At 31.6% G+C, this 22,239-nt stretch overlaps 2 protein-coding genes across 3 annotated transcripts; one reads left to right on the top strand and one right to left on the bottom strand.

Annotated features, from left to right (window-relative positions):
• Positions 1-517: 517 nt before the first annotated feature.
• LOC100527842 (uncharacterized) lies at positions 518-4,071 on the top strand. Of its 2 annotated transcripts, XM_006596929.3 has the most exons (4): positions 518-951; positions 1,081-1,186; positions 2,889-2,951; positions 3,635-4,033. In XM_006596929.3, the coding sequence occupies exons 1-4, from the start codon at positions 784-786 to the stop codon at positions 3,715-3,717; spliced, it is 420 nt and encodes a 139-aa protein (XP_006596992.1). In that variant the 5' UTR covers positions 518-783; the 3' UTR covers positions 3,718-4,033. The 2 variants fall into 2 exon arrangements, with proteins under 2 accessions (XP_006596992.1, NP_001238295.1); NM_001251366.2 differs by lacking the exon at positions 2,889-2,951 and having other exon boundaries at positions 766-951; positions 3,635-4,071.
• Positions 4,072-11,272: 7,201 nt separating this feature from the next.
• On the bottom strand, positions 11,273-12,409 carry LOC102664284 (FCS-Like Zinc finger 15). The gene is made up of 2 exons (XM_006597669.4): positions 12,035-12,409; positions 11,273-11,724 (listed from the first exon to the last, which is right to left on the bottom strand). Exons 1-2 carry the CDS (start codon positions 12,292-12,294, stop codon positions 11,601-11,603), a joined length of 384 nt encoding a protein of 127 aa, XP_006597732.1. The 5' UTR covers positions 12,295-12,409; the 3' UTR covers positions 11,273-11,600.
• Between the last annotated feature and the right edge of the window lie 9,830 nt (positions 12,410-22,239).

Consider the following 22,239-nt stretch of genomic DNA (forward strand, 5'->3'; position numbering starts at 1 on the left):
TTTAATTTGTTATATTATCACTTAATAAACTAAGACTAATAACAACAATTAAAAATAAAATTTTGAAAATATCAAGTACTAGAATAAAAAAAATTTAGATAATAAATTTTATATATATATATATATATATATATATATATATATATATATATATATATATTATGTATGAAGAACATATTTGAATTTATTTTATTTTAGCCATAAACGTTGTAATAATCAGTCTGACCATGCATGACACGCACGGGTACCAAAAGACTGAAAGCAAAGTCCAGGCTCAGAAGTCAGAAGCATCATTGAATCACAGCCAATGGTCCACCTAATTTCTGTCATGCAAGTATTCTCGGCCAGTGCGGCAAGCAAGCATAGTCCTTTTGCATATTCTTCAGAAATTAACATATTCATCAAACTCCCACTACCTTATATTTTTCTAATAACAAAATTCTTAAATTCAAAAACACCAACCAATTTGATTTTTATTTATTTATTATTCCATAAACAAATAACATATTCTCCAAAACAGTGCCTATGGTGGGCCTCTTGCCAAACTCGGAAGCATTCCCTCCTCGAGTGTGTGGTGTGGTGTTGCAGTTGCAAATTGCAACACTCAGCACAACACTGCACCACTTTTGTTTCTGCATTGTGTTTCCCAGCTTAGCTACAACTACAAACAAGCCCACGTCGCTTTCATAAAACCACACCCACCTGCCACCATCACTTTCCCCAAAACCCAACTCATCAAAACTTAAACTCAGAGAGAGAGAGAGAGAGAGAGAGAGTAAAGAAATGAGTGAAGAAGCTAAAAAGAACTTCGTCGGAGCTCTAACGGCGAGGCCCACCTCCGATGACCAGAAACAAGCGCCGGCGCTGAATGTCCCTCCGAAGAAGGTCATCATCAAGAGCGCTGATATGATCCCCGACATGCAGAAGGAGGCCGTTGATATCGCTGTCGCTGTTAGTTTCAACAACTTTCTTCTCTCTCTCTCTTTTTTTTATGGTTCCTTGGTTTGGATTCTGTTTCTGGGTTTTGTTGTGCTTGCTGTGTTGTGTCATAAAGTCTTGACCTTTTTGCGGATTATTCAGGCGTTTGAGAGGTACAATGTGGAGAAAGACGTCGCGGAACAGATAAAGAAGGAGTTCGATAAGAGGCATGGCCCCACTTGGCATTGCATCGTTGGTCGTAATTTTGGTAACTCCCTTTTTGTTTTTTTTCCTTGCATTTGTCAATGATTTTGGTATTTGGGTATACTTGGATTTGTGGTTTGTGTGCTTCTTTTATAGTAGAAATTGGGTAGACATAAGGTTATGTAGGTTGGTCCTTGTTTGCTTTCAAAAGTGTGTTTATTTCTGTTCATGGTTGGAGTTTAGAAGCGATGCTGAAACCTAGGTTTTTGTTGTTGTTGGCTGCATACGATTGATTTTCTAGTTTTTGAATTAGATTTAGAGGTTTTCTGCTTATCTATATTTTCCAGGGGAAATTTGTCAGCTGAATGGTATATGAATATGTAGTTTAGTTTAGTTGGTGTGGTTTGTGTAGATGAGTCAGTATTACTTATGTACTGTGGTGACAGACATTTTTGTTCCATTATGCCCTGAACTCTGTTCATTAATTGTACCACATAAGCTGCAGTGGATGAGTTTCTACGTTGTTGTTTTGAGAAGTCTTTTCTTGCATTAATGGTTACTGGAGGAGAAAACAGTTAACCCACTAGGGTTGGCCTAATGGTGGGGGGTTTGGTTAGTATGTATGAGGTTTTCGGTTTGATCCTTATTATTGTCTTTTTGTACACAAAAAAAAAAAAAGAGGAAGAGGGAAACAATTAACCCACTAGGGTTGACCTAGTGGTGGGGATTTGGGTAGTATGAGGACTTAGGTTCGATCCTCATTGTTTTCTTTGTACACAAAAAAAAAAAAAACACAGAGAAACCGGTTGAATGTAACATCTAGTACTCTCATGTCTGTGTCCTGTGATTCCAGGCCCTTGAATTTGATAATAATTACCTTGGCTACTCAAATGTGAACTTGATACATGGAGGGCCACCTGGGCCAGCATTGTTGGATATACAGCACATGAGTGAACAATTTTCATCCAACATGACTTTCATACAGAGGGAAAAATATTGGTCTAATTAATAATGAGCTAATGACTATAGGGGCTGATAGAATTTTCAAGTTACATATAGTTGGAGCTTAGGAATACAGGTTGAAGAAATCATGACTGGATGAGTTCTTTTGCTGAGAATGAAGGGGCCATTTCTATTATATCTTCTTCCCTACAGTATGTGTCTGTCTTTCATTTTCTGTGGATATCTCAATGACAGCACTCCATTCTGAAAGCCTGCTGCTTGTTAACAAGATCCTTATGAAGATCGAAAGAGTGTTTACATTTGATGTTTTTTCTTGTATCTTAAATATTATCTATCAGTGCAATTAATCTTTCAAGAATCATTCACAGTCCATAATCTCTGGGGCTTTTGCTTAAATATGTTGTGCAATTGCACAATATTATGATTCAAGTTCATATTAATGCAACTTTTGTAATTTTACTTATTTATTAGTTTATATTAATATCAAAGCAAAAGAGCTCTTTCTTTCATGAATTATCTTTTCCATTTGTTTTAATCTTCTATATCAAGGAAATATGCCTTTCTTTAATTTTACTGTCTGGGGAGTCATCTCTCTTAAACACAAGAATAATATACCATTCATAGTGCTCTTTTGATATTGCATACCTAGGTAAGCTTGCATACTGTTCTGTTTGATAAATTTTTGGTGTATGTATGAGTAGAAGTTTAAAGTTTTCAGCTTTTTATTTATTTGCTTAGAAAGATTTTTGTAATGTTCACTATTATCCAATATCCTTGTTGAATTTTTGCCAATGCGCTTGAAGCTCAATACAGTCAATTGGCTCCAGCTCAATATTATAAAGTAGGGTGTGATGTTGATATCCAAGGTAAGCTACTAGTATTTTATGATAATGAGTGTTTACATGGAAAAGGAGTTCAATTTTGAATCTTTTTACAACAAAAACCACTTTCTACCAGGTTGGGTTGGCTATATGGACCAAATGATGTCATAATGTCATGTCAAAAACCAACTCGTTGGAGATAAGGGTGTTCATAAATTGATTTAGTCTATTGCAATTGATAAAACTAAACCAACAATAAAAAAAACAAAAACAAAAAAATTATTTTGGGAGGCCTGCACATGAGAGAGTTCTGCAAAGTATGCAGTGTCAACTCACGGCCAGTCTATATCATTAACTGTATCTTGGAAGTTATGAATATTAGTTGGGGCTAAAATAGGATGGGGAAACATCAAGGACTAGGCTATCGGCACAAGGAAACCTTGGTTTCAAATCAAGTTTCAGTGATGTACTATTACTGTTTATGAGATTCGGAATTCTGGATACCAAGGAGTTTGTAATGCACTTCCATATTATCATTTTAAGTTGTACAATCTAACCACATGATGTTCCAAATCTTGTATCATATTATGCCCTTAAAGACGATTTATTCTTTTTTTTTCCTGACATTCAGACAATTAAACCAAATGAAGATAACATTTCTTGTTCTTGCTTAGCTTACTTATAGTTATCATTGAAGTGCATTCATGTACTTCTCTTGCTTTTTGCAGGTTCATATGTGACTCATGAAACAAACCACTTTGTTTATTTCTACTTGGATCAGAAAGCGGTTTTACTCTTTAAATCTGGCTAGCCTTATTGTGGTAGCAAAGAAGTTGAGAGCAATGGGCATTGTCTTGTGATTATGCAGTCCTCCATGTATTGATTCCACTGACACTCAAAATCTTTGCAAGACATTCTTGTCCTTGTATATTTGATGTCATGTAATCTAGTTATCGGTTTGGATATGAATCTAAGGATTACCTTAGAAGAGTTTTCTAAAAAGGAAATATTATATCTTTTAAAAAAAAACCTTTCTGAAGCATGCACTGAAATTCTTAGGGGCTGTTGGCTTTTGAAAAAATTCTTATTTTCATTGTCTATTTTTTTAACATTGGCTACTTCCTCTATTTCACTGGTATTCGTGATTAGATCCTTCATTTTATCAAGGTTTAGGATCAAGTAATGATCTCTCCTTACTCTTTGGCATGTATGGGATGGATTGAAATAGCCACGAATCACGCATATAAGGAGTATTAAAGGGTTCATGCTATTATAAAGCCTCTATTCTCTACATTGTTGGAGAGTGCAAGAACTGGCTCAATTGTAATTCTTCTTTTTCTTAAGTGGTCATTTGGTTAAATGGTAAAGTCCACCGTATGGTATGGTGGCTCTGAACATTTCAAGGCACCAAGGTAATGTTGGCTTTGGGGTCTTCTTCGGGACTATATTAGTTTTAACTTTTGTGGGTTTCATGGGAATTTTGGAGTAGCTGATAACATTATGTAGATCTCCTTGCCATTTGCTAATGCCTGGAATTAGGGGTGCAGGAAAGTTGGATGTTCTTCACATTTCTTGAAGTTAATCTATTCGTTATCATTGTTTTGAAAACCGGATTGGACCAGCCGGTTCAATTGGGAACCACACCCAAAAAAATGGGGGCATTTTGGAACAAGTAAAGAACTAGTTGAATCGACATTAAACTGATGCAAAGAACCAATTTGAACCGGTCTCCATTATAACTTCGAAGAGCTCAATTAAGGAAGGGAAACAACATACAACATAATAGGGTGTGAGTTAAAAAATTTGTGCTTCTTAAGAAAGAAAAATTTGCTTTCCAGAGAATCTTCCTTTGCTAAACACTCTAGAGTTTATGTTAGATACTTGTTGTTGAAGTACAAGTATGAAGTGAAATCTTATATCATGTAGGAATGAGAAGGTGTAGTACCATATAAGTGAGAAGACGCATAAATTCGAGCCTCAAGGTTTTAGATTAAAGTGTGTTATCAGGTTCACTTATATGATTGTTCATAGTCCATTGGTATAAATTTTCCAGGTGTCCCCCCCCCCCCCTCCCCTCAATTGCACAATAATTGATATTAGAGTCGATGGATTGACTTGGTGAACGACTGAGTCAAGTAAGATGGTGATGATAGATCCGTAGACATGGAGATCTCTTGTATCAAAAGTCTTCCTGACAAGGAGTTTAGGAGGCATGTCCCTTGGGTGGAGCAATGATGCAAATATCTGGAGCATGTTGACTCTAATGTCAACCATGAAAATACTTGTATATAAAAATGGCTTTCGCTCAAGGGAGAGGTTACCATATGGAAAAGCCTCACATTCGAGGGGGAGATTATTGGAGTACAAGTGTGAGGTGAAGTCCTACATCAGATAGAAATAGAAAAGTTGAATACGTGAGGAAAAAACTCAAACCCGAGCCTTAAGGTTTTAAGTTAAGGTATGGTGTCAAGTTTACTTCATGGCCCATTGGTGTAAATCTCTTTGGTGTTTACCCCCTCTCGATTTCTTAACAATTGTGTTTACTCCCTCGGTTTTCCAACACTTGTATTATTATTATGTGATTTGAGAAGTGATAAAAGAGTTTGTTCAATAAATGGAAAACTGAGATAGAGAGAACTTAGAGGATTAGTTAGGGGACTAGTGCTTCTAAAGTGAATTTGTAAACACAATTGAGTCTTATGTGAGTTGGTTTAACTACAAAGTTGTGGGTAAAGTATTGAGAGATTTGTCAAAGAATACTTGAAGTCTTAAAGCCTAAAGAACCTTACGTTTGAAATTGACTTTCATAAAGTAATGTTTGGGATTTTAATACTTCCGTAAATTAATTCTCAGTATTTTTGAAAGAAAAAAAAAATCTATTAAAAGTGGATACATTTAATAAAAAAAAAATATAATTATAAATACCAATTGCTACAAAATGCTGACCCAAAGACTATAAGCCCCAATTATTCATTATTCAACTTTAGCCCAACGTTCCTTATTAGTTATTACTTATTACTCATCTTCCTAGCAAAACATGTACTAGAGCTCATATAGACGTGAGGCACTGGATTGTGACCCTAAACTGTTAGCAACAAGCCTCTACAATCAAGGGATTCAATATAAATGTGGGGACAATGCTATTTGGTGCAAACGGTTATGTGTAGAATGATACAAAAGACACATGTCACTATCTCATTCAACAAAAGTTTAATAAAATATTATAAAGCAAAAATCACGATAAAACTTAGAAAGGGAAATGCTTCTTGTTACGAAGCAACACGAAACTTAAAACAAGTTTATCGTGATCTTTGTTTTATAATATATTTTTTAACTTCTGCTAAATGAAATAGTGACATGTATTTTGTATCATTCGTACACATAACCGTTCGCACCAAATAGTATTGCTCTTCCATAAATGTGCTCCTCGCACACCATCATCATGTGGTAGACATCACCCTAGCTCTAGAGAGCCATGTAAGTAAGCTTAGCAAAACACAAGCTACACACACTCACTCTATTTTTATTTACTTCATCATCTCCTACATATAATAACTTTGTGGGTGATCATATTGGAGTTGGCTCTTGAAAAACCACCGAAAATTCCAAACTTGACCTTAAATTAAATACTCTTAATTGCTGGCTCACGTTGAACAACTATCATTCAATTTACATATCATCGATAATGTTAAATTTAAGTAATTATTCTAATTGTCAATTTTTAGTAACATAATAATACAAATCAGATAATATATATTTTATAAAATATATATTCACAATATAATAAAATTGAGTTTATTAGGTGGGTGGGGACAGAAAGCAAAGACGAGATCCCAGAGTTAATTCTGATAATATGTTAGATTTCATCTTAAAACTATTAAGTAAAGTTATCCAACAAATTACATTTCAAAAAGTGAGACGGCCCATGTGAGACTTGATATTTCTCAATAAAGATATTCAAATCATACCAGAAATTTAAAGATTCTAATTGGTATAATTATAAAAAATAACAAAATTAAATTTATTAACCATGTTAACTTTACCTTAAAAAAAGCTACTGTAACTTTTATATTATTTCATAAAAAAACCTTTTTTTTATAATTAAAACGTGAATATATCATTAATCGGTTAATTGCTCTTGGTTTTACCTTTTTCTTTTGAAGTTGTCAAGACTCATGAAGAGTTTGTCTAGGGGAGTTCTGAAAGAACAGCCAATGAGTGTACTGTAGATAAGAATTCTGAAAAGCGCAGGGATAACTTCCTCTTGTATCCTGGTACGTGTTAAATATATGTTCCATGGTCATTACGTTTTGCAGTTGGTGCCATACATAAAATATTAATATATCTATTACACGTTTAGAAAATCAGACTCATAAATAATATATTTTCATTCCTTTTTATAATAAACAGGTTATACTGTATTAGTATTAAATAGGAATGGAGGTAATATAATTTAAAAATCGCTGTTTTATACATTTTTTTATAAAATAATATTAAAAAAATTATTTAAATAAATTCTTTTCATTTTTTCAATATATTTCATTATTGAATTTACAAATAAGAATGTGATATATTCTTATTAAGTATTTATTCCCTCCATTTCATATTGTATATCTTTTTAAGCGTTTTAGTTTGTCTCTGAATATTTATTAACTGAACAAATATAAAGTATTCATTATTTTTCAGTAATATTTCTTTTATTGATATATCGCCTAAATATTTAAATTTTGATTAGCAATTATATTTTAAATTTTTATTAAGAATGCACTTTTACTAAAAAAATCATTTTATTATTATAATTTGAGTAATTAATTAATATTTTTTAAAATATATTATTTAAAAGACAGATAATATGAATCTCAAAGAATTCTTGCCTCTTCTTTCTTTCAATGATAAATGATTTCTTCAATGCAACTTAAAATGTACTTGTGCATGGATTTCTTTCGACTAGACAATGTGCTCAACAATTGCGAAAATAAAGTAAGGGGAAAAATATCTTACATTTGATAGCAATTTCAGTACCACAAAATTTTACAAGAATCTCTAAACTCCCTGTGAGTGCATTTCAATTTTCAAACTATAAGTCACTATATATAAACTTATGTTTCTTTGAAGTTTCAACCAAATATTTATATACTTACCATAAAAGAACGTTTCTAAAATCCACAATGTGTATGTATAATTCAATTTGAGTTTTTTCATTTTTAAAACAGTAGCGATATTTATTTCCATACATTTATAATCCTGCTATAGCCTTATGTCTGTCCATTGCAGGTACACACATAAAATGATCAATATTCGGATTCATTGATGTGAGATAAAGTAGCTATTTGGTACAAAACATCGAAAACAGTATATATAGTTTACTTTTAGATACAAAAATTTCTTCTTTACATTATACCACCAAAAAATATTGATAGTTTTTTTTTTTTGAGTTCAATGCATAACTATGGCTGGCATATTTCAACTTCAACACATCGCATTCTTTCAAAGGCTTCATATAGTTAAAAACAGAAGGAAATCAACTACTTGTCCTCTTTTTCTAATTACATGAAAATGACTATTAGATTAGGACTGTCATGGTAGTTCTCTACCTTTAATGATTTTTTATAAGAAAAAATTAATTAAAAATAGAGTACAAATTAAGGTACTCTAACCTTTAATGAATGATTAATTTCTCGTAGGTTGAAAAATTATATATTTTCAATATTTTTTTTATTCTGTATATATATTCAACGTTAGTATAATATACTTACCTTTTTCTAAATGCTTGTTTTTTAACTAGTGTGATACACGGGCTAAACAAAAGATTTGAATGCTTTTATTTAGATTAATTTTTTTATTTAACTATAAAAATAAACAGAGACGTTTAATAAAGAATATGATATTTTTTATTTGATTTTTTTGTCATATAATTAAAGTAAATCTCGTATATATGTTATAAAACTATGTGCACATTTGAAATTTTGGGTCTATAAAAAGAATATGTTTAAACAACTTTTATAATTAAAAGAGAAAATTCCTACTTTTGATGAAGGACAAATTATTATTTTCTTATTAAAGAGTACCATCTTAATCTACATCAGGATCATTCACGTTTATATAGAAGAAAATGCATCTTTAAAAAATTTCCAAATTTCGATTTAATGTCACTTAATGTATTCCACTAATCATGCTTGTGACAAAATTTACATATTGACATTAAAAGTAAACTTAATTGATTTCAAATTAATTGTTATTGGTGCACAAAATTAATGTTATTTATATTAAAATCTTTACATTAGACTTATTATAGTATATTGTTATATTAAAATCTTTATATTAGACTAATCAATTCCTTAAAAAAATTAACATAATCAATTTAAAATCTTTAACGGGTAATTAGATGTAATAAATTATTTTTTTAACGTAACTAATATATTTTATTCTGTTCAACTATATTTATTAACAACATTTAATTTGGCAACCAATTAGTATTAAATGTGTGAATATGATTTGTAGGATTTTTACAATTAAATTAAATTAAATGTTATAAATTTAGTTATATGCAGCAAGTGCATATATAAATTTAACCGTAATTTTTTATATTTTTTGAATAAGGTATTCTTTTATTGATTCGTAAATATATTTTTGAGATATTTTGACTCAATCAAACGATCATAATATATTTTTAATTAATTTTTTTATAGAAAAATAAGACCAATGTCTACCATTTTTAAATATAAAATAATTTCTTTCCTTGTAAATGTTCTTTTTTATAATTATTATCTATTTAATTATACTGGAAATTTAAAATACAAAAATATAAAGTTTTACATATCATGTTTATTTATTTAACTTATTATTTATTTCAATTTTATATATCACATTTTAAATTAAAAATATAATATTTTTATATATATATAATTATAATATAAAAAATACTTCTACCGTTACATTTTATCCTTAAAAAGAGGGAGAAATTTAAAATTATTAATGGGAAAATAATTCATTTTAGGATGAAAGATTATACTCTTTTATCCTTAAAAAGAGCCGGAAAATTAAAATTATATGTTTACCCTCACTTCTACTTTTATATATATATATAATTTCATTTGAAACAAATTATTGAGTAAAAATTACTAACCTATAAAATGCTAGGCAACTTTTCAACAAATAATTCATCATAGATATATATTCCGCATTCAAGTCCCCGCGGTTGCTTCAAATATTCAAAATTAATGTATCAAAATGGTATTGGCCATACTTAAGCAAGCTAATTGGACTAGCAAACAAGTCATTGCAAACTTGCCATTCAGGGTTAGGCACTAGCCGACACATATACACATTGAAATATAACATAAAAATGAAAAAGTCTTCAGAAAAAAAAAAATACATATACCTAGAATTCATGCATGTAAAAAAATGCTTCATATCACCTTTGAGAGCTGGAAATTAAACATCAAACGTGCTATTGCCAACCACAAACAGAATCTTGTACGACAATTCCTCTAAATGCGAGTTACAGGAAAGAAAACTCAACCAATAATAACAAGTGGTGTCCATTGTCATTTTGGTTAACAACAAACACAGCAATTCATTACCACAGGACCAAGGTACTCACTAAGTCACTATGCACCAGCTTGCAGTTAGGAACCACCAAGCATCACTACCGCAACCCTATCAAAATTTTAACAATTATAAATAGAAACCACGGCCACAAGTCTTATGCCCTAAACTGGTGGCAAAATGGTTGACATAAATCACATTCCAACAAAGCAAAAAACATGTCACAAATGCCCTTCTAACCGTGACAAAAAATAAGGGGTCAGGCTTCTGCCTCCGGTTTGTGGGTAATAATGAAAGAATAATGTTTTGTGTTAGTCTATATCTATACCACGAGAGAGAAAAACACACCAAGGAGGAGCAATAATCTAATTTAACGAGTTATATAACGTGAGAGTGACAAGATGGGAATGATTAAGAGAAATGGAATGTGGTAAATGAGTGTTTATATTGATCGAGGTATTATCATTGTTGATATACAAAAACCACCACTCTATACATATTATCATATACGAACATTCATTTCATTCTCCTTTTCTTTTATTTCTGTCACATCATATCTCATTACATTTATGAAAAAAAAATTACACATACAACTCATTTTTATAAGTGAAAATAAAAAGAGATATAAAAAATAATGAAAAAACTAACAAATATGAAAAATAATATAATAAAAATGAAGAGAGAAATAAAATAAAATAAGTGAAAATATGATAATAACAAGCTTTATATTTATCATCACTCCCCTTTTCTATTTCCTTGTCTCTAGACATATTGATTAACATTTTAATACATGCGTGTCTAGCTACAAAACAATAATATATTGGAAAAGCATTATCACACATTCACACGTACGGTTTCAACCAAAGAGGTTGGAGAATGGAGCCCCATAAAATAAAAGCTGAAAGGACATTTTGGCTTCATACTAGGAAGCAAAAGGACAAAAACTTTGAAGTTATTACATAACACATAAACCAAACCAGGGGTAAAAGTAAAACCGGAGAACGTAGCTAGAAAACAAAACACAAGAAAAGAAAAAATGAAAATTCCCCCATTTTTGGTCAACCAGTATTTTCTTCTTTTCTTTCTACTCTAGGCTAGGTCATCACTTCATTCATCATGTATAAGCAAAAGTGCAAAACCACCGTGTCAATTTGTTGCTGAGGAAGAAGTAAAAGAACAACACTTGTCTTTCTGGATACTAACAATCTCTTCCTCATCCATGAAAATCTGCTTGCACCTGCACTCCACGCTACAGAAAGCCCTGTCCCCTCTTCAGATGCACATTCATGTTCCAAAACAGACCCCAAAAAACAAACCTTTAATCTATATATATCAATGAATAACCATAAAAGTTTATATATATCTTGTCAGAAAAAAACCACAGTGAAATGAATAATAGGTAACATTATTAACATAGCATTTTTAATATAAGTAGGCTAAAACAAAATCTGGGTTTGAAGGGAAAGTGAGAAAGTGTCAGAAAAAAGAGAACAAACAAAGCATGTGTGTGTGTGTGTATATATATATATATGTAATATATATAGCTAGCTAGGTTTAATGTTCAAGGACTATTGACTCACTTGTACATGTAGATGTCTTTCCCTGGCAAGAGTCTCTTCCTGCAGAGAAAGCATTGGTCTAGAAACTTTGCTGCTTCCTGAAAAGGAGAGTGCTGAGAAAGAGAAACACTACTCACTGCAGCAGCAGCAGAAGAAGAAGAGTGTTTGTTGTTGCTGCTGCTGCTGCAACTACTAAGCATCGTTGTTTTGTTAATCACTTGTGGAGTCTTCTTGCTAACACTGCCTTTCTGTGCTTCTAACACCACACTCAAACCCACCATCTTTCATTCTTTGTTTTACTCTATCACTTTTTTTTCCCCTTTTCTTTGGTCTCTACACTCAAGAAGTTAAAAGGTGTTTAGGTAAGTGAAAAGAAAGGAATGGAATAGACACAATGAAACTAAAGAGAAGAGAAGTAAAGAAAGAAATAGAGAAGGGTCAATGTGGTGGGTCCCCTACAGCTATGGAGCAGTAAAACAAAGATCAATGATTTGACTGCTTTTGCTATTCAACTGCCACGTATCTCTTTTGCAGCTTCCATTTCTTCATTTTCTGAATTTTTTTTGGTTATTTTTGGCTTCAATTACTTTGTTGGTTTTGTCGGCTAGTGTTAATGTTCCTGTGGCAACACTTTTGGCCGATGCATACATCTATCTATCAATCAATTATTCATTAATGAAGAAGGGTTCAGTAGTGCGGAAAAAAGAAAATAAATAACAGAAAAATTTTAAAATTTAATATAAGTACTTTTATACTTTACTTTAATACAAAAATTTTATCTTAATTCTTTTTAATTTCTTTTAACTCCATTTCCACTCTACTAATGGATACTTTAATAATAATGCATGAGTTGTATTATTCATATTATAATTTTTTTAAAACTAATATTTATTATTTTTATATTATGTTAATTAAGTATCTTATTATATATATATATATTCCTTTTTAATATTTATTTTTATATGCAATCATATAAATATAACTGCTCATCATAATCTTTTGATGGTCTACAACGGCAAGAACCAATTTACCCAATATATAATGATGGGCTGTTATCAGTTATTAATTATTAATATACACCTAATTTTTCTTCCACCTTATTTCTCTTCTGGTTCTACCCATTTTTTTTACAGTACACTCTAAAATTATTAACATCAATTAGTTTCTTTCTATTTATACACTCTCTAATGGCAGAAATTGTTAGATGATTCAAAACAATTATAATTTTTATTAATTTTTACATGATATATAATTAAATGTTAGTAATATTTTTGATAAATTAATATATAAATATTTATTTTGATCTTTGAAGATGTTAAGTGGTGATAAATTGATTTCTAAATGATAAAAAATTTGAATTTAATCTCCGAATATAAAAAAGTTCAACATAATTATCCAACTTCACAATTTGATGATAAATTATAATATTTTTAAATTAATTTAACAATAATTACATTTTTTAAGATCAATTTTACATTAAATTGTAAAATTTAACAACTAATATTTTATAATTAACTTATCCGCAAAACTAAGACTAATCTGTCAACTTTCCTCTCATTCCTCACCATTCTGCCACCACACTATAACTATGGTTCACGTACCTCTTTCTTGATTCCTCAATCTATAACCATAGTATTTTAGAGTTCTTACAGTTGCATTGAAACTGTCATATATTTCAAGCTTGTTTCAGCGACATCTTCTCCCATGTGACATCCATACTAAGTTCCCTCGCTCTTCTTGCTTCCATTGTCACCAATGATGACATTTTCATGAGAATGGTAAAAACGGAGAATGTTTGTTAAAGTATTTTGGTTTTGAGAGGAATGAAAAAGATTAAAAAAATGAAATGCCGTGTTAGAAATCGTTTCTGACGACGGAGAATGATGGTAGCTGGGGATAATTGTGGGAGAATAGGTAGTATTATTATGCAGAAAAAGTATACCATAACACTATAAACATGAAATTAATCTAAAGACTATCATTAATGATTCATAATAAACCACCTGTCAAGTGGTCCACCGAAACAATGATACCTACAAAGAGGCAAAGTAATGCTTGGACCATGGAGGAATAATTAATGACTATGCATTATGGCATCATACACCGATATACCTCTGTTTTCTCATAGGATGTTGTGAAGGATATATATTGATCAAGTTTAGCTAGGGAGTTGTTATATATTTTTCAAATTTGAAAAGAGCTAGGGAGTTGTTATATAGATTTGAAATTTGAAAAAATCTTTAGCTTTTAAGAAATTAGACATTGTCTAATAATTTAAAATTATCTATATGCTAAATAAGAGTTAATAACATATATATTAATTAAAGCTGTAAAAAATATTAATTAAATACATTTTAATTATTAGCACGTATATACACACATGATATATACTAGCTTAGCAAATGCCTAATTTCTCTATTAATAATGTTCTTAATTATCATACTTTTTGCATAAGTAGTGATTGGTAGACTAGGTAAAGAAAAACAAAGAAAACAATTTAATTCCAATTTTTTATAGAAGTATAATATAGCGCTTTATATATATATATATATATATATATATATATATATATAATAGTTGCTGCATTGAGAGGGCCTGACTGAACTTCTGCCAGGTGATTCTTTTAATTTATTGCATTTATATTCGTTAGTTGGGTAAGACCGTAAGAGTACTACTGGTAATTAAGAATATAATAGAATTGCTCAAAATTTTGAAATTGATTTTGGTTAAATTCCTCTTGTTTTATCACCCTTTATTTTTATACTACCGAGAGGCAAAAATAACAGTGGCATGATTTTGTAGTACAATATCGGATTTGTATTACTACAGCGCCCATGCACTGAGACTTGACGGGACCAATTAAGTTAAATTGTAATTTTATTCTTTTTATAATTTTAAATTTATAATTTTAATCTTTTTATTTTAAAATTAAAATATTTAATTCTTTTTGTTTTTAAAATAAATAATTTTAATTTTGATCATTTAAAATTAAATATTGACTTTGATATATATTGATTATGATGAATTAGTAATGTGACATTATGACAAGAGATTAAATAAAATAAAAAATAAAAAAATTATATAAGAGTTGAAATCATAATTTTTATTAAAAAATATGATAATATATCACTAAGATATTTTATTTATTCAATTTTATAAATACTATATTTTATAGGTATAATTAGTTAAAAATTATTAATTTATTTTAAATTACAAAAATTTATAAATTAAAAAAATATTTTATATATAAATTTTTTAATTTTATTTTATACCATTTAAAAATAAAAAATTAAAATTAAAATTTAACGTTTATACTATAATCAGCCAGCTGCTGCAATAAATTAGGCAGCAAAAATTCATAGTGCAATAAATTGGGCAACTGCTGCATGTGTGGGGAATGTTCAAATGTTCAATTTTAAAATTATGAAAACTGATAGTAATATAAGTATTTTCTAACATGGTAGTTTTATTTTAAATACATTCTTTTTTATTAGTTAGTTAAAACATATTAAAAATTATAAAATTATAAAAAATATTAATTAAGATGCAATAATATTTACAAATTTTTATAATTTTTAATAAATTTCAACAATAGAAGAAAATATATTCAAAAATTGTGTTAGAGTAATTGTCATCAACATATCTCAGTTACTAAATAGTCGTTTAACTCTAATTTCTTCAGTTCTGAGAAATAAACTTATAAATCCCTTTCTCTTGTTTTGTAATATTGGACCATATGGCCAAAGTTGGGTACCTCTAGTATGGATCGTATGAAGCTTTTCAATGGAAGCAATCTGGTACAAAATCAGAAAGTGCCTTTTGTCTTACTTAGCCCATGAATGGGTCCGTTGAAAAGCTTTAGACGATCAGCTAGACGTTGTTGACTTGATAGATAGCGGTGAAATGCACCATCGAGTTAGAAAAGATGGAGATGCAAAGCCATTCGTAGAAGGCAGACGAGTGGGGAAGAAGAAAACCAGAAAGTGTTAGTGAAGGAATAATAGAATTCGTAGGGAACTAAAACTTTGTTAGCTGGGTTCTCCAAATGTTCCACGTTATAACTACACAATAAATAGAAGCCATAGAAGTGACAAGCTTGAGAAGGGTGGTCGTGCTTTAATTATTGTCAATGTATACCCTACGTGTGATCTTGTGGAAAATATGAGGCTTTGGGAGGAACTTTTGAGACAAAAAGGATCATACAATGACAACATTTGGTGTATGGTGGGTGACTTTAATGTTGTAAGGAGTTTGGAGGAAAGGAGGGGTATTGTAGGGCAAAGGGTAGGGTGCTCAAGGGAGACGGAGGAATTCAACACTTTCTTAGATACAATGGAGCTTGGGGACATCCCAATGATTGGTAGAAAGTTTACATGGTACAAAGCGGGTGGGCTAGCAAGGAGTATATTGGATAGAATGGTTGTCTTGTCGAGTTGGCTTGACTTATGGCCGTCATCCTCACAATTTATCCTTAATAGGGATATATCTGGCCTTTGTCCCTTGGTTCTAAAACACAAAATCATTAATTGGGGCCCTAAACCTTTTAAGGTTCTCAATGCACGACTCAAGGAAAGGGATTTCACTAAATTTGTTCATCAAGTTTATGGTAATACACATATTTATGGATGGGGGGCATTCAAATTGAAGGGAAAACTGAAAGTTGTAAAAAAATAAGAATTAAAAATGTGGGATTCGGAAGTCTTTGGCAACTTGGATGCCTTGTGTGGTAAGTTGTCTAAGGAGATCAAGGAGCTTGATATTAAAGGCAATACGGGTTCATTGTCTCTTGAAGAGGAAGAACATAGAAAGAATCTTATGGAAGAGTTTTGGAAGGTATCTAAGAGGCAGGAATCCCTTCTCCTTCAAAATTCTTCTAGAGCAAGATGGCTAAAGGAAGGAGGTGACAGCACTTGTTATTTCCATAAAGTGGTGAAATGGAGGAGGAGTAATAATATTCAAGGTATTGTAAAAGAAAGGAGATGGGTTGATGATCCCATGGTAGTGAAGGAAGTAGTGAAGGCATTTATTATGGAGAGGTTTAAAGAGCATGGTGACATTTCCCTATAGTTGGATGGTGTTCGATTTGCTAGTATGGGGCGGGAGGAGAGACACAAGCTTGTAGTACCTTTTTATGAAGAGGAAATAAAGTTAGTTATGTGGGATTGTGAAGGTGACAAGAGTCCCATCCCAAATGGTTATAATTTCTCATTCATCAAACACTTCTGGGATTTACTAAAAGGAGACATTGTTGCTATGATGCATGACTTTCACTCTTGTGGGAAACTTCCTAGAGGTGTTAATGCATCTTTCATTGCTTTGATTCGGAAAGTTGACAACCCACAAGGCCTTGGGGAATATAGGCCAATTTCCCTTATAGGATGTATTTATAAGATCATTGCCAAAGAAATATAGAAAAGATTGTCCAAAGTTCTAAACAAGCTTAATCCACTTTTGTGGTGGGGGGATGTTAGATGGAATGGTCATTACTAATGAAACCATTGATGAGGCTTAGAGGAAAAAAAAACCAGTTGATGGTATTCAAAGTAAACTTTGAAAATACATATGATTCCGTTAGATAGGAATTTTTGTACTATATGATGAGAATGTTGTGTTCTTGTGAGAAGTGAATGTTGTAGATCAAATGTTGCTTGGAGTCATCTACTAACTCAATTTTAGTGAACAGAAGCCCGACATCTAAGTTCCAAGTGGAGAAAGGTCTATGACAAGGTGATCCTTTAACACCATTCCTTTTTCTCATTGTGGCGGAAGGACTATGAGGCCTCATAAGGGAAGCAGTGATGAATAATCTTTTTGTACTTATGGAGGTGGGTGATGGTTCTATGAAAGTTGTTTTGTTGCAATTTACAGATGATACTTTGTTTTTTGGTGTTACATTGGTCGGAAATGTTCTCACTTTGAAAAGTATACTAAGGTACTTTGAGATAATGGCGGGGGATGAAAGTCAACTTTTTCAAGAGTAAGTTGGGAGGTGTGGAGGTCGAGGAAAATTGATTGAGAATATATGTAGAAATTCTTAATTTCAAAACAATGTTGATACCGTTTACTTATCTTGGCTTGCCGGTGGGTGCTAATCGTAGAATAGTAGAGGTGTGGGAGCCAATGATAAGGAAGTTGAAGGGGAAGCGCAATTCATGGGGTAATAAACATTTATCTTTTGGAGAAATAGTTTGTTTGCTAAAGTTGGTTCTCTCATCTATTCTCTTGTACTTTTTATGTTTTTTTTTAAATTCCCATGCAAGTACGCAATACCATTGTGAGCTTGCAAAGAAATTTTCTTTGGGGGTGGGTGGAGCGGAAGGGAGGAAGCTAGCTTGGGTAAAGTGGGAAACAATATGTTTACCTAAGAAGCAAGTAGGAAGAATCATTTAATAGAGCTCTCGTAGGAAAGTGGGGTTGGAGATTACTTATGGAGCCTTGTAGTTTGTGGGCCAAAGTCAACATGGCCAAGTACAAAAAAGCCAATAGGACTCTTGTTGAGAATGAAAGTGTGGATAGTTCCTTGTGGTGGAGGGATGTTTGTAGAGTGTGTGTATGGGAGATAAAGGGGGATGGTTTCATAGAGATGTGGCTCAAAAGTTAGCGGATGAAGCTGATATCTTATTTTGGGAGGATGCTTTGTGCGGAAAAGGAAGGTTATGTAAGGAATTCCCTGGAATTTTTTTGAATTCCACACAAAAATGGCTACAATCAAAGACATAGGTGTCTAGGAGGGTGGTAGGATAGGTGGTGTTAGCGGTTTAAGTGGAGGATGGGGCGATTTAGTTGGGAGGAGGAAGTTTTGGGATTGTTGCTAGCATGCATTGGTGAACTAAAAATGAAGGATCATGAAAGAGATGGATGACTTTGGAAGATGAATTTACTGGGATATAAAGTTAAGCAAGTATATGACTTTCTTCATCAACAAAATGATGCTGGAACTCATCCATAAGATTCTAAAATATGGTGTTCTCTCTAGAAACTATTAGTGCCATCAAAAGTCTTAACTTTCGCTTGAAGACTCCTCTTGAAAAAAATCCAAATAGGGGCTAATTTGCTAAAAAAGGATATTTATGTTACAAAAGGTATGTGCCCATTTTGCATTTCATCATAGGAAACATCGGGTCATCTTATGTTTACTTGTAATTTATCTTACAAAGTATGGACGAGTATCTATGATTGGGTGGACTACTACACAACTTTGTCATAGGACTCACAAGATCACTTCCAACAACATGGTGCATTTTTTTCCAAATTCGAGTAGCTAAAATATATGGTGTATGGTATAGTTAGCAATTGTGTGGTGCATTTGCCCACACAAAAAAGAAATCATCTTCAAGAATGCTGAACCTTGTGTGCAAACTGTGGTTGATAGGATTTTTGTGCTATCTTGGAATTGGCTTAGAGCAAAGTTAAATGGCTTTAATGCATCTTCTTATGAATGGTCTTCACAACCAAGGATTAGCATCGAAGCAAGACACAACCAAAGGGCTAGTCACTTGTTTTTTAAAGTTTGCATGTAGGTAGGAAGGTCATAAATATTAGAAGGGGCTGGATTGTGCCTGATTGATGTTGGTCTGTGTAGTTATGCTTTTATTTCAGGAAGGCTCATACACATATAGTCTTGAAGGTGTACCTATTTGGGCGAAGGAATATTTCTTGGTAGGCAATACTGTATCCTTATGATCAATATAACTTTAGTTTCAATTTCCCTTAATCTGTTGTAAATTATCTATACACACCTTGTGTTATGGATTTATCTAATAAAATGTTTTTCCTACCAAAAAAATGGGCTAAGTAATCAACCTAGTTGTTCTTTATTTCCTTGTTCTTTCGATCATTTTGTTAGTTCATCCCCCCCTCCCCAAAAAAAATCCCTTTCTCTTATAAACTTTATTCTGTTTGAAAGCAATTCTCGAAATGCTATTGTATTTCTAAGTCTAAGGAGAGTGAAGTAGACAAAAAAGAAGTCCAAAAGTAGATTCTCCAAAAAAAAATTATTTAATTTCACTCAAAAAATTATTAAACAAACAATATATCATACTATTTTTGATAAAAAAAAATATATTTAATGCAATGCAAAAATTATGAAGATATACTAAAAAGCATAAAGAAAGGATGACGAAGCAAAAAATGACATAAAAAACTCCTCACGTAGAGTTCCCAAACTCTCTCATTCTCTTAGGGCCTTTATAGTTAACACTAACTAACTAGTATAATATTATATGGCATGCTAGATTAGGCCATTTTTCATATCATGTACTAAAGATTCTAAGTAATATATTGTAGAACATTTTTCTCTTCCTTCTAATTTTAATTCATATACTTGTTCTATCTATCCTTTAGTCAAATTTCGTAGATTGCCATTGGATTCTAATAATCAATAATCCATGAATCTGTGTGATCTCATCCATTGTGATATTTGGGTTCCATTCAAATACTCATGATGGCAAAAGTTATTTTTTTACCCATAGTTGATGACTCTAGTAGGTTCACTTGGTTGTATTTGTTGAAAAAAAAACTAAGGTCACTCAAAAGATTAAACAATAGTTTACATTTGTCAAGACACAATTTGACAAACATATCAAAGGCATTAGATTTACCATCTAACAATATGAAAGAGTTGGCTCTTGTTGAATTTTTGCAGGATCATAGTGATTTTCATCAATTTGCATGCCCATATTGACTTAGCAGAATTTAGTGGTTGAAAAGAGGCACCTACATCTTTTAAATGTGGCCTATTCACTTTTGTTTCAATCCAATACCAATCCAGTTTTGGGGAGATTGTGTTTCCACTATTGTTTTTCTAATTAATAGAATTCCATCTCCTAACTTGAAGATGGATAAAGTTGCATAGACACTCATATGCTAGTTGACACCTTGAGAGAGAAAGAGAGAAAATTATATGTATGATAGATGATATGATTTGATTGGAAGAGAAAGATAGAGGAAAAATAAAGGTGTCAAATATGTGTATAATATATGTGGGTGTCATAATTATTTAAGTTGGGAACTTCATCTTCTACCTCCAATTAGGTCAACTTGCTATCCAAATCAGTTTACGTGTAGATTGTAACATCCTGTTTTTCATGAAATAAATTAAAAATGATTTTATTTAAAAATAAATAGAGTTTTAAAAAAATAATGAGATTTTTGTAATTAAATAAATAAGGAGAAATAATTTTATTAATTAAAATAATGTTTTTAAGGTAGATAAAATAAATATATGTTCTTAGAAAATAAAAAGTATGCTTTATTTATTCATTTGTTAGAGAGTAAAATAGAGTTCCTATTTACAAAAAAAATTAAATAAGAAAAAATAGAATAAATAATAGGTTGAAAGTATTGTAACTATTTGATATGATTATGTGAAATTGTTTAAGGACTTTAATCATATGAACATAATATATTAATATTATTATTGTGTGACATATATATAATACATGAGGCGTGATAACATGTTGTCTTGGGATTATGAAAGTGTGATAAACTATGTGTAAGTGACAAGTTGAGTATGTGTTAAATTGTGAGATTACACATGTGTATTGAGATGTTATGTGCATTGAGTTATGAGCTATGAATTGTATAATCACACGACTGTAAGACCCTTTAAGGGCGACGAGTTAATGCAAGACGAGTATTGTGATGGGATCCACTATGGAAACATGATGAGTTTAATCACTTTGAGGCGCGACGAGTTAAAATTATTTAGAGAACAATTGAGGAGTTGTGTATTTTGTACAGTTTATAGATAGAGTCTGTGTGCTAAAATGTTTCTTAGGTTAGACCTAGATCAGGAGGGAGAGACACTGACGAACTCTTCGGAGTGTAGGCCTTGGGGGTAAATACACTCGGTTTGAATGTTCCTTGAAGTCTATGCTGATCCCATATGGTTGGAGTATTATCGCAAAACAGAGTGACCCTAACTGGTCTCTCTATGATTTTACCTAGCGAGAGTGACCCAACTTACCAGTGTATGGTTTGTCTTGTCATGTACTCTTGGGTGCCCGACGAGATTTTTTACTGACATGGTATCACATTGCATATAGGATTGAGTCTTAGTATATTCGTTGCATAATGCTTTTGTATTGATCAATATTGATTGGTTGAGTGATATTGTGTTTCAATCCTTAAGTACGTGAATGATGTGAAAATGTGTAAGACGTGTAGTGTTGAGATGTGATGTTATGCGATAAGTGAGGGAATGACGTGAACTGTGTTTAAGTAAG

This window comes from Glycine max, chromosome 15 (genome assembly GCF_000004515.6).
Source record: "Glycine max cultivar Williams 82 chromosome 15, Glycine_max_v4.0, whole genome shotgun sequence".
Classification (NCBI taxonomy): domain Eukaryota; kingdom Viridiplantae; phylum Streptophyta; class Magnoliopsida; order Fabales; family Fabaceae; genus Glycine; species Glycine max.